This window comes from Cantharellus anzutake (genome assembly GCF_015039405.1).
Source record: "Cantharellus anzutake strain C23 chromosome Unknown EI90scaffold_31, whole genome shotgun sequence".
Classification (NCBI taxonomy): Eukaryota; Fungi; Basidiomycota; class Agaricomycetes; order Cantharellales; family Hydnaceae; genus Cantharellus; species Cantharellus anzutake.
The window spans coordinates 498262-510495 of NW_024066981.1; the positions used below are offsets into that span (position 1 = coordinate 498262).

The 12234-nt window shown below is 49.3% G+C and overlaps 6 protein-coding genes across 6 annotated transcripts; 4 read left to right on the plus strand and 2 right to left on the minus strand.

Moving 5' to 3' along the window:
* Window positions 1-230: 230 nt before the first annotated feature.
* Window positions 231-2451, plus strand: EI90DRAFT_3145965 (pseudouridine synthase; the record flags this gene model as incomplete). The annotated part of the gene is made up of 8 exons (XM_039065364.1): window positions 231-649; window positions 708-810; window positions 866-1053; window positions 1183-1510; window positions 1579-1656; window positions 1781-1846; window positions 1907-2190; window positions 2250-2451. 8 exons carry the CDS (start codon window positions 231-233, stop codon window positions 2449-2451), a joined length of 1668 nt encoding a protein of 555 aa, XP_038914910.1.
* Window positions 2288-3315, minus strand: EI90DRAFT_2973741 (clathrin coat assembly protein ap17). Its single transcript, XM_039055789.1, has 6 exons — window positions 3263-3315; window positions 3151-3210; window positions 3028-3099; window positions 2853-2973; window positions 2745-2797; window positions 2288-2696 (listed from the first exon to the last, which is right to left on the minus strand). The coding sequence occupies exons 1-6, from the start codon at window positions 3284-3286 to the stop codon at window positions 2595-2597; spliced, it is 432 nt and encodes a 143-aa protein (XP_038914911.1). The 5' UTR covers window positions 3287-3315; the 3' UTR covers window positions 2288-2594.
* EI90DRAFT_1404773 (uncharacterized protein) lies at window positions 3045-4589 on the plus strand. Its single transcript, XM_039051770.1, has 5 exons — window positions 3045-3564; window positions 3613-3856; window positions 3937-3999; window positions 4052-4188; window positions 4249-4589. Exons 1-5 carry the CDS (start codon window positions 3514-3516, stop codon window positions 4516-4518), a joined length of 765 nt encoding a protein of 254 aa, XP_038914912.1. The 5' UTR covers window positions 3045-3513; the 3' UTR covers window positions 4519-4589.
* Window positions 4254-5675, plus strand: EI90DRAFT_1404675 (uncharacterized protein). Its single transcript, XM_039051769.1, has 4 exons — window positions 4254-4449; window positions 4505-5039; window positions 5098-5168; window positions 5223-5675. Exons 2-4 carry the CDS (start codon window positions 4536-4538, stop codon window positions 5545-5547), a joined length of 900 nt encoding a protein of 299 aa, XP_038914913.1. The 5' UTR covers window positions 4254-4449; window positions 4505-4535; the 3' UTR covers window positions 5548-5675.
* Window positions 5676-5791: 116 nt separating this feature from the next.
* On the minus strand, window positions 5792-8121 carry EI90DRAFT_3155380 (uncharacterized protein). The gene is made up of 4 exons (XM_039065992.1): window positions 7535-8121; window positions 7228-7473; window positions 6890-7172; window positions 5792-6829 (listed from the first exon to the last, which is right to left on the minus strand). The coding sequence occupies exons 1-4, from the start codon at window positions 7820-7822 to the stop codon at window positions 5847-5849; spliced, it is 1800 nt and encodes a 599-aa protein (XP_038914914.1). The 5' UTR covers window positions 7823-8121; the 3' UTR covers window positions 5792-5846.
* Window positions 8122-9076: 955 nt separating this feature from the next.
* EI90DRAFT_3062819 (uncharacterized protein) lies at window positions 9077-9542 on the plus strand. Its single transcript, XM_039060670.1, has 2 exons — window positions 9077-9361; window positions 9385-9542. The coding sequence occupies exons 1-2, from the start codon at window positions 9214-9216 to the stop codon at window positions 9492-9494; spliced, it is 258 nt and encodes an 85-aa protein (XP_038914915.1). The 5' UTR covers window positions 9077-9213; the 3' UTR covers window positions 9495-9542.
* Window positions 9543-12234: the final 2692 nt, after the last annotated feature.

The window sequence follows — 12234 nt, forward strand, 5'->3', positions numbered from 1 at the left end:
AGTACCTAAGCTAGTCTTCCGTAATGGCTTGTCAACGCCATGCCTGAGGCCCTTCTTTTCTTTCTGCAGCGGAGGCAGCGGTTCAGAAGAGGCCAGTGTGGTGTGCTTACTTTTACTGTATCCGAGAGTATTTGGAGTTATATGTCGGCGGCCCAAACTGACTCATGCAATTTCATACCGCCGCTTCGCGGTTGATCGCCCTGGTCCGTCCCCATTGTCGCCTATGGGCAATGGAGACAACACAACTTCCACCGAAAAGATTCAGGGACGAAACAGAGGTCTCAGGCGATGCTACCTCAAGTCCTAGTAAACGATCACGGGAAGAGCCACATGATACTCCTGAAGGATCGTCCAACACAGACGCGTGTGGTCCCATGCCAGCAGCTTCTCACACACCTGGTGGACCCCCTAATGGGAAGCAGAAAAGTAAAAAAGCAGACGTATGGGCCTTTGGCCGGAAGGGCAAACGAGATCGATGGCGGCAAGATGCCCAGGTACGAGCTGCCGCTGAATCGGGGATCGGATTCGATGGAGACCTGGGAAACGCACCAAGATCTGATCCCAATGAACTGAAGAAGGAACGTTTGCCAAAGAAGAAATGCGTGATGCTGATAGGTTTCTGCGGTGCTGGGTACAACGGAATGCAGATGTGGGTTACGAGAATTATATATCGCTGAGGAACACGTTGACATTTTGTACACTTATAGTCAAAACGACTGCGAAGGCGCAAAAACTATTGAAGGATCACTCTTTGAGGCTCTAGTTAAAGCTGGAGGAGTGAGCGAAGACAATTCAGACGATTCCACGAAGGTATGGACCGCCTCCCCCACATCAAGTTGCCTTATGAGATGCACATATAGTTTAGGTGGCCTTTGCCAGAGCTGCTCGTACGGATGCAGGCGTTCACGCTGCTTGCAACGCAATTTCTCTCAAATTGATTACACAGATCCCGTCGCTAGTAGAAGCAGGAGTAGAGCTGGTGTCTCACATCAATACCTTCTTGCCTCCTGAGATACGGGTGTGGGATATTGTTAGGACAAATAACAACTTCAAGTGGGTGGATTGCATCACATTACTGTGTCACCCCAATGACTGTTGACTTGCAGCGCCCGAATGTGAGACTCGCTTTCTCGTCAGGACACCTTAGCTCAAGCTCACCTTATTCACATGATTCGCCTCCAGATCATGCAATAGCCGTGTCTATGAATACCTCTTCCCATCGTACATGCTCATGCCGCCATTCCCTTCCAGCGCACTCGCCAAAACCGTCAATCGAGTAAACAAAGAGCTCACCTTGCCGCCATTGGAGCCTCCATGGGACCTGCCACTAGAACCGCCCGAGCACGAAATACTCGACGAGATACGAAGATCTTTTCGTGCCTCGATAGAGGACATCACGCGTGTCCGGTTACTCTTGAAAAAGTACGAAGGAACACACAACTTCCACAATTACACCATTGGAAGGGATTTTGTAGACAACAGCTCGAAGCGATATATGATCAACATCGATGTGTGTAGCAGGGCGAGTTCGTTGCAGATCCTAGATGACTAACACCATGTCTTGGCAACACTATGTAGGTTCGAGGACCCCGTGTGTACGATGGTCTGGAATGGATAAGCCTGAGGTTTCATGGACAAAGTTTCATGCTACACCAAGTGAGTGTAGCACTGATGCATCACAAGACCAGTGACTAATAAAGCCCATGGTAGATAGTCAGTTGATGTTGTTCTGGCTGGTCCATCCTTTTGGCCCTGACACATCGCTTTCTTGGAATGATAGCGCAAAATGGTTGGGCTCGTGATACTCGCAGCACGAACCCGAACATCACCAAACCTCATCGTCAAAGTGTGTCTCCCTTACTGATCCTGATCAGCCCCAATGGCGGAGCTGACCGTCCCCCAAAAGACGTTCGAACAAACTCGTATCCATGTCCCAAAAGCCCCGGCCCTTGGTCTATTGCTCGAACAACCCCAATTCGGGGTGTACAATAAAAAGGTCGAAGAATCCAATGAACACGTCAGAACATCGACATCGAAAACGGGATCAGAACAAGGACACAAGGGGAATCTATCCAGAAATGATATTATAAGAGACGTTATCGATTTAGAGAAGCACCGGGAAATCATCGATGAGTTTAAGGTCCGCATGATTTACTCGCGGATGAGGGAGGAAGACACCAAGTCGCACATGTGAGATTTCGGCTCCAAACCGCGTCTGCGTTCGATGGGGCTGACTTTGACCGATGCAGCTTTTCCCAATGGGTTTCTTTCATCGATTCGTACCCTGGACCCGACTTCGAATATCTCAATGCTGGGGGCGTTATTACGGAGGCAGCAATACAGAAAAAAGGTGTTCAGCGTGACACAGCATTCAAAGAGCCAGTGGAGTCCGGAGCGAATGACGTCGATGAGAATACTTTGGACTTGAAGTCGGCAGAAACAGATGGCTGAATCGTAGGGTATGAGGTTGCACAATAATGCTGTATTAGATACACTGTAAGGATATCAAAGACGATGGGCAGTTGACGTTTGTCTGTACGATGCGAGGACCGAGTAACGCTGGCTCTGAAGTGGAAGTCATAGCAGACTGATAATCATTCCAGTTTCTCGAGCTGCTCTAATCGTCCTAGTACCACCTCTTTGCTTGTTTCTTCGACCTCTCCTGCGAGAAAGACTTCATCGAGAATGGCATACACCTGAACTTTGTTGTCAGATGTGGTGGTCCCCATCTGAGACCCTCATACCTTATAAAAACTGAAGACAAGATCCAGCTCGCAAACGTTGGAGAAGAATGAATCTAGACGCGAACTCATTCATTGACTCTTCCCTGACAATCGATCCTGAACGCGTACCCAGTACTTCCACAAATAAATGTATTGCTTCAAGGTACGCCAGTTCGTTATCATTCGAGTCCACACAGACACAGAAGAAAAGCCCAGCATATCTTCTGTACACGATCTTGTAATTACGAAACTGCAATATTGTGAGCTGCTCTGTAGCGAGAATTTTGAACGCTGATGGACTTACTTCCACGAAGTTTGACTGATACTTTTGATCCCGAGGGGCAATTAAACGATGAACTTCCCCTCTTAATCGCACCTACGCATAAATAAGGGACAATTGCAACAAAAACAAAAGGGATCAACGAACCTTCTCGTCATCCTCGAATGGAACATACCATTTGGATAGCCGCGTTTTACCCTGGCGATTCTGGTGGGCAGGGTCAGCAGTATAATCATGTCAGCCAACGACAGGCGCTTGCCTGGACAAGAATGAATCTGATCATGGGAGGTGGGAAAAAACAGTCACATGCAATTTGGCCTTCGGTTCAATCAAGTACTGCCTTCCCTCGAGCGCTTAGGACGCGCTCGAGAAACTACGCCTCGGGATCCTATTCCTGTCATCATATGTCTTGCGTATAATTGCTTTGAAGCGCACGATTTCTACTAGCATAATTTTGTATCACAATCAACCTCGAACTATACCTTAATCGCGTGCAGAGCTCGCGTTCGTATGTCCATACCTAAAAATGTCGCCGACAAGATAAGGGAACAGGAACAGCAGGTATGGGAATCAACAAATGTCCCCCTTTTGCTAATGGCATGACTACAGATGTCTCTGCTCCGGACGGAACGCTCCATCTTGGAAGTGAAGGCGTCTCAATTTCATCATCGACTCCTTACAACACTCGATGCCCTTGATCAGCTCCAGCTATCTCATAATGCAGAGACTGCGCAATTGAAGCGATCTAATTACATGCTTGAACAGAAGGTCTTGCGTCTACAGGCTAGGCTGACGGAAGTGAAATCGGAGTACGATGATATGCGAGAGGCAGTGGAGAGCCTCATTGAGAAGGGTTAGTCTGCACGTTCAAGCCGGACTTCTAAGCCGGACTTATTGGCCCAGCAGTCTAACACCTACTTGATGCTGCTGTAGTGGAACTTGCGAACGGATTCCATTCTTTGTCCCACAGTGCCTTGCAGATCAGTTATCTGACGGGTAAGCTAAGCTGTTGTTTGCAGAGATGCAACTGAGAAATGAGTTGGTGTAGAGCCGTCAGAATCGTTACGCATCAATAATGAGGCTATTAATGGAATATCGCACGACCAGGTTGTTCATTCCCTCACTGATGCATTGGAGGAAGAAAAGAAATTGCGAACTAATATCCAAAATGTAACAAAGGCTCAGGTTCGTTTATATACTGACATTCTGCCAATCGTGGACACTCATCACACAGTATCGGGATAGATCGATACTCTTCGCGCCATGGTTGCCCGTAGGGACGCCGAATTGGAAGAGCTCATCCTCAACGGGTTCGGGCCAAGCAAGACCGGAGACTCGGGGGTTGAAGACTCTCGGGCATCTAACGGCGAGGCACTATCAATTCTCCCGCAAGCCAGTGACAGAAACCGAGCCCTTGAGAGAGAGATTGAGCTTCTCTGTCAAGAGGTAGGAGACCAATTTAAAGTAAGGAACGAGGATACGAAGGCTGAGTATTCCATAGTTAGATGCAGCTAAAGCTCGCAAATTGAGTCATGCACCACCCTCTGCTGAGGAAACCCCTCGATACCACTCCTCCCTCGAAACTCCGGAACTGGTGCCAACCGCCAGTGCCGCATCCGATGCTACTTTTCCTACTATGGCCACACGAGCTGAATCTCACATCATATCGAACCCAGCAACGCCTAAAATGCTGGACTCTCCTATTAAACTTCCTGAGCCTCTTCCATTTTTCTCCACCCCCGAATCCCAGAGACCCAGTCCAAAAACGGAGGCTAATACATCACGACCCCGCGTTTCTTCAGTGTTTCTCCCTGCAACACCTCCCACTGGAACGTGAGTATTCAGGATGTGAACTCGTACGCACGATCCGAGGTATTGAAGAACTTGCTAGGATGAGGAAACCAGGGTCTTCTACCCCGATGCGCCAGGTCCCTGGTGCGCTGTTGGATGTGAGGAGGCAGATTGAAGATCTTGGTCCGGACGTGAGGGATTTGACTACTGAGCAAGAACATCTTGGTGCCGCGTTAAGACTTAGCGTAGGTTCAGTCAATCATTTCCTTGGCCACCCTCGGCTAATCAATTGCTTGCACGAAGCACTTGACATCTCCCCGTCCCTCTCTCCAGGATATGGAATCTATTTGGCTTCTAGAGGAAGAATGCATAAGGTGGTTTCCGTCGCCCTTGCAATGATGGTGCGTGGCTAACTCCGCGATTGACAGACTCCGTGCCGCCGCTCTGGCGGCTGAAGAAAAGGCCGAAAGTGCCATTGCGCAGGCGATGGAGCTTCGTGCTGTGATTCGCAGTTTAGAGGATCAACTTCAGATGGCGTCTCCTCTCGCCGGCGCTGGGACTGAAGGCTCAACCGATACGTCTGACTATGATACGGAAGGGGAGACGCTCAATCCGAGCGAGATTTTATCCTCTGTTCTATACAGCGATAATGCGTCGGAAGCCACAAGTTATGGAGAGGGTGGTATTGCTAGAAGTGCTGCGTCAACACTGAGTACCTCCATGCTGGTCGCTGATAAGCGTACGCAAGCTTAACATTCGCTGATTAATACGCGACCAACTATTTCATCCTGCAGTAAAGGAGGGTATCGATGGCGCCCCAATCCAGTCACCAGGGCAGGAGCAACGGTGCCACTCATAGGGCTACCGCGGTTCACCGATATTACCACAGAACAACCCCTCCGAGATGACTCAAACATCGCTTAATGAGGGATGTCACAGTGTCTATTGACCCAGCTTTTCCCTGTCCGACGGTTTCTTATGTAAATGTACAAGCCTTCTCTTTTTGCCATTAGTATGGATACTGTATGTGTTGTTTGTGATTGTACGTGCCATTATTGTTCACTATGAAGAGATATACAACACATGTCGTCCAGCTTGTAACAAAACCCCAAAATCAGGAAGAAAAATCTCATGCCAATTAACTCCTCGCAACGTCTAAACTCCCCCACCATCCTATTGTAGACGTCGACGTTCACTGGGTCAGGATCGGCAACCCATTCCACGGCTAGCCCACCAGTTGTGTTCCTCATCTGTTCGAATGTCCATTCCTCCCTGTCGCCGGTGTGCTTCCTGACTGCTGGAGTGGTGTCTGTCGGCCTAAGCCCCGTGATGGAATTGCCAGCGTCGGTGTTGCTTGCCTTCCACCAGGCATACTTGGCAAGAATAGCACCACCTGCAGCGGCCGAGTTCCCAATTCCATGTGGCGCTACATACACTGGGAGTCCGAGTATGTCTGCGGCCATTGAGCGGATGACAGGATTCACGCTAGCGCCGCCTGTCAATATGCACCTTTCCAAAGACGACATACCGCCTTGAAGGATTCCCCCCATCCGATTTTTGATCGAAAGAAGCTGTGATTCTAGGACAGCTCGTGCATGGGCCGTCTCGGGAAACCTCGATGTTTCATCTGAACCCAGTTTCTGACCGTTAACGAAGAAATGGTCCCCGACCACACCATCCGGTATGATCTCTTTCAACGTGAAGTAGAAGCCCAAGCAACCTTCGTTACCGGTGGGCCGCGAAAGGATTTGTGCATTGAAAGCTTCCCACGATCCAGCGTACTTCTTCATAATCAGGTCTCGGGTGAGAGCACCGTTTTTAATGCACAGCATGATAATGCTACCCATCCCGATAGTAGGATGAGCAAGTATATGAGATGTTGTCGTACACGCGGGGGCCGGCGAGTTCTGAGAAGGGGCGGGCACGGAAATGAGAAGTGTAGTGGACGTCCCTAACGATAGTATGGCGTCTCCGGGGCTTGAGTGTGTTACAATGGTTGCTGGATTATCCCCCGTGAAAGGGGAAACTATACAATCTGTTTAAAAGTTAAATCAATCCACTGTCGTAACGGGTATGGGGTGGAGAGAAGGGCCACCTGGATGAAACCCATATCGTTTGACCCACCAAACGCCGATCTTGCCAATGATGGTGCCACCTAAAAGGGGTTCCTCGCCGAGTTTCTCTCGTAATGAAGGTCCACCGCATAGCTGCAAAAGACTCTCTTCCCATCTTCTGGTCGTTACGTTCATCAGATTCATTCCACTTGCGTCTGCGACCTCGAGTGGGGAGAATTGACAGAGGAACAGGGTTGCAAGGAAGGATGAGACAAGAGATATCCTCGCTGTAGCTTCGTAGATCTTTGGGGTACGTCGACAAACCTTGAGGAATCAGTCAGCGTTACTGTAGCTTTTGGCGCCAGAAGGGGATGCTTGCTTTGAGGATCTGGCTACCTGTAAAACGTTCATATGCTCTACTTCCCGTTAAGTCAGAGAGCATTTGGGGGCCGCCTGCAGCAGCCTCAATAATGTCGCACTCCTCACGAGTGGAGGAATCTTGCCAAATTGGCGCTCGAGTTTGAGAAAAGGCTTCGGGAATGAGTTGTAAGCGCAAAGGGAGGTATGGGTCGAGATTGGCGAGTCGCCCCGCAGCAGTGTGCGACCAGTACACGCTTCCATGTTGCTTAACGCCAGCGTGTTTGAGATCATTGTCTCGTTGTTCGATCACGCCTGAACAAACCCACCTGCGCGTCACCTGAAACACCTACGATCGAGTTCAGTTGCACACCAGCATCCTTCAGGCTGTCCATTGCAAGTTCAAGTGCTTCGATCCAGAGCGCAACGGGGCAGGTGATGACGCCCTCTTCTGTCCCACTGATAGCGCCATTGACGGTTCCGTACTGGGGAAGATCCTCGTCAAAATTGACGGTCCTTTCGCACACCACAATGTCCTGTTGATTGGTTACGACAGCCTTCAAACTCTGAGTTGAGAGGTCAAGGCCAAGAAACAAAGTCATTCCGTAGACAGTCATAAAAAATGAAGCACCTCAATCGAGTGATGGTCTACATGTATGCAAGCAAGCAGGCGGAACGGCGGCGTAATATAATCTCCTCATTTAGCAGGTCTTGCAAGACCTTATTTAACACAACGGATAACTAACCCCCGTCCACAGGCCCACCCGCAATGTCATGCCTCGAGCTGGGGAACGATCAAAATTGGCACAGTTGAGTATTTGTGCGGTGCTTGATCGGGCTGCTTGGTGTTACACACGAATGCACTCACTTTGCATGAGAATGATAGATGCTTGTTGACGAGCACATGATATCATCAATGAAAGTGACTGACTGGGGTACAATGAAAATAAGGTCCAAAATGAATTGCTAGATGTATGGAATGAGCCACCGAAAAATAATATACTTGTCACGGGCTCATGAATTATATGTCTGACTTGTCTGACTTGATCGACATACTCAGGTCCGGATTCAAATTTTGTATTACAAATGTAGAAGTCACGCTCTGCTTTCAATACAAAAGTCACATGTTACACGGGATAAACGACCCAACCCAACCCAACCCTTATATATTACTTCGCATGCAACAAAAGTATTGGGTGTTGTGGTCCAGGTGGTAGAGTGCTGATTTGTGGTTTCTATTTTGAAGGCATGGGTTCGACTCCCACTGTGTACATCTTTTTATTGTGTTCCAAGCTGGGCCTGAATACTTATATGAAGGCATGGATTCGGTTCTATTTTTTCCTAATTTACTGGCATTGTGCATAAAAAATTTCCACTGCAACCACATGGGAATGCAAAAACAAAAACAAAACAAAAAAAAACAAGATTTACCCCTAGTGGGAATCGAACCCATAGCTTCAAAATGAAAACTACATGCTGACACTCCACCACCTAGACCGCAACACCCGACGCTTTTGTTGCATGCGAAGTAATATATAAGTAGTTAATCCCAACACAGGCTTGGGTGCCGACTTCATAGCAAAGTAACTGTCTGGGAACCTCCAGACTTGTTTTCTCAGACTTCGGCAAATGCCTAAGCGTGTTGCCACTCCCAGAATGGAGTAGGTGATCGGACTTGGGTTTATCCCCGTGTAACATGTGATCCTTTGTATTGAAAGCAGAACGTGACTTCGACATTCGTAATATAAAATTTGAACCCGGACCTAAGTATGTCGATCAAGTCAGACAAGTCAGACATATAATTCATGAACCCGTGACAAGTATATTATTTTTCGGTGGCTCATTCCATATAGATGTGATTCCGAGCTCGAAGTTCAGTAGCAGCCTTTGACAGATCCACTGACTGTCCTAGCCGCCTGAAGTACTCGGGCGGCTTCATGAATCTTTGCATTGTAAGCTCGGTCCTGTTCTTCCTGAACACCTGTGCCGCGCTTTCAACGACGCCGCAATGACTCCTTATCTTCCCGGACGCCCTCTCTCCCGTGAAGGTACTGTGATCCATTGCAGTCGGGTACTCACTCGATACAACTATGCCAGTGGTATGCGGAAGATTGCTGTCGCAGCGAACCAAAGACCTTGCAAGGGCTGTTCAGCAAGTTCGTCAGAAGGAACAAAAAAGCGCTTGCTGATCATAGACCGTGCCACGTTCGTGATACACTATTTTCATCACGAAATCCTCAACGAGATCTAAAGGCGACAGAAACTATCTATTTTTCGACTGGCTTCTGACGCAACGAATTAACTTGTAGCTCGTGCCGAACATCTGTCTCCCTGGGACCACGCACCACTGAGCCGCAGCTTTCCTCCCTGCTTTACGTAAAAGCGCTCGGACTCATCACTCTCAACAGAATTGGATCGTGACACCCGAATATTTTCGGTGGCTGGCTTTCGAGTAATTCGGGCGGTGATCGAGCCGTTGCGCGATTCCCCTTCAATTTGGCTGGAAGTGCCGAAGCCGGAAGCCGGGGTACGTTAACATGATCAAGTTCAAGTTGCAGAATTAATGTCAAGATCCGCAAGCATGCGCCGATTGGCATGTTGCAGGTGGCCTCCTTCAACCCAACGCCAGGAACCTCACGTTACATTCGAGCTGCCGGGCGGATGAACGTTACAGCCAGCGATGACGCTGTGACTTCGCTTGAACAAATTTCCAGGCTAGGGTTCTTGCGATACTGCACCACTCTTGGGCCAATGAGCTAATAAGTGTGTGGGATTAGCAGGAGGACACCTGACATGATCACCAAAGTACATGCATCCCAAAAGAACTCACGCGAGTTGATATCGGACGCGAAACAGCCCGAGAAGCGAATATTGATCTCGGGTACAATCAGTCAGCGGGTTTGTAAATAAAGCTAGCTTCCAGGAATTGGAACGCCAACGCAAAGGTCCCCCTTCTCTCCTACAGTCGCCATTACAGCACACCTTCATCGTCGGAGCGATTCACGAACGCCCAGGCTGAGGACTGCGCAAAATCAAAGTTGTATTAAACAGATCATTACCTCTTTGACATATACAAACATAACCCGAATCAACGCTCACACTCCAACGCTCCGAGATCGGAAGCGCCTTGGTGCAAGGCTTTGACGTGTTACAAGAGGATGAAGCATAAGTTGACTGGAAGGGAGGAGATTGTCTCTCGATATATTGGCTGCGCTGCCGGAGTGGGTGAACTTCCACTTCGCGGTCAGCGCCAGGTTTGCGCGCTCATAAGTTCCTCCTCGTGGGAAGGTGCGAACCTATCGCGCCAAGGGTGTTTGGTGTGTGACCGTGAACGGCCGGAATGTACTCATCATCCTGGCCGGTGCAACCCAATACTGTTATTCAAGAGATTCATGCAACAATACTAGGTAAACTCACAAGGATCTGAGTACGCGGAAGCGAAGGAAGAGACGATGGCAGTGGTATGGGTGGCGGCGGCGGCGGCGGCGGAATGGGGAAAGGCTGAGGTCTTATCCACAGCATAGAGTGGGTGGGTGGGTAGGATTGGAAAGGGACCGCACACATCGTTGGGGAACCAACGCAACATCCCAGCGGCTGATTGACATTGTGCCTCACTGGTGGTGGGTACATCTCAATGGCGTCCCTGACTGCCTCCCTGGAATGGAGGCCCATGGGATGCCGTCTGCGGGTGACCGTGAACGCCGGTCCTTTCACCCCCTCCGAACTACCTTGCTCTCCCGCCTCAAGTTCCTGAACCTGGTTTGACGATGAAAAAATTAGTGGTTTTCAGGTTCTCCAGGTCGAACATGGAGGCGTTACTCACCATAGCATGCACGTTGGAGCTCCAGAACAGAGGATACGGCCCATAGCTCCGTATCAACCTGTCCATGATCTCAGGACTTAGGTTAATACAGAGCCCTATGAGCTTTTTCTGCCTCCTTTTTTCGCCCGGCTTTAGCTGCTCTATGGGGACCCATTTGGGCTTGAGCATTATGGAAGATTCCATGGGGCGTAGCTACAGCTCGAGAGCAGCTGAGAACGCCTTCTCAGTCGCTCGTTTGCCCCTGGGCGTATTTCGCGGGCGTCGGATGGAAAGAGCCGTCAGAAATAAGTGCGGAAACAATGTTCGACGCTGGAAGCGTAAACAACAGGTCGGCACCTTCCTTACCAAGCCCCTCCCTTCTCTGTCTGCAATTTCGACTGCCATGTTACGCTATAGTTTTCACTGGCGTAACGGTACAGTGTTATCTGGGGCCTAGCTGCCTGGAAGGGCTAGCCAAGCCTGAGGAAATTTGGTGTCAAGCTTGCAGCTCAACGTGTTTATGTTCTGAACTTGGCCGAGGCGACTGGGTCTGTTCTCCCCAGGAATGCTGACTTAATGATTTGAAGCAAAGAATGGCCAATGACGCAAGTGGTGCCACATACTCCACAGTCTGAACACTTGGGGATACAGATCAGTTCCGGCGGCCAACGAGTAGCGTTGATGGGAGTGAACATCCTCATTGTCCTTGAAGATTGTTTATTTCCCTTCCCTTCGCCACAGATTTCTGGATTGCTACAGGGTTCTTTTCCCCTTCCCTTCGGGTCGATTCCGATCAAACCGACGGATTGCACATAACTTCACCCTAGCCTGGACGCGGGCTCCTTGGGATGGGTCTATGGCTTTACGTTTTGGTGCTTTGGAAACCGAGTGGAAGATCGCCGAGATACCTGAAACTTCCTACGTGTTTCTAGTCTCCCCCGGATGCCTTCAAGTTAATGCAGCATTGAACATACCATGATCTATCGTAGTCGGACACTGCACCTGATCTTGACCTTCGCTGTTCAGCAAGGGTTCGTCAGAAACAAGTTGCTTGTTTTCTTGTCTGATGGTAGGCGCTCGAGGTTCTCGCGGGGATCATCTTTCTATATATATACCATTCTTGGAAAGAGGAACAGAGGGTCGAGGTAGAAATCCTCAACCAATGAAATCCTGTCGAGAATCAGCAATCATACTGTACCCATGACTGCGTGAAATTAGTGTTATCTT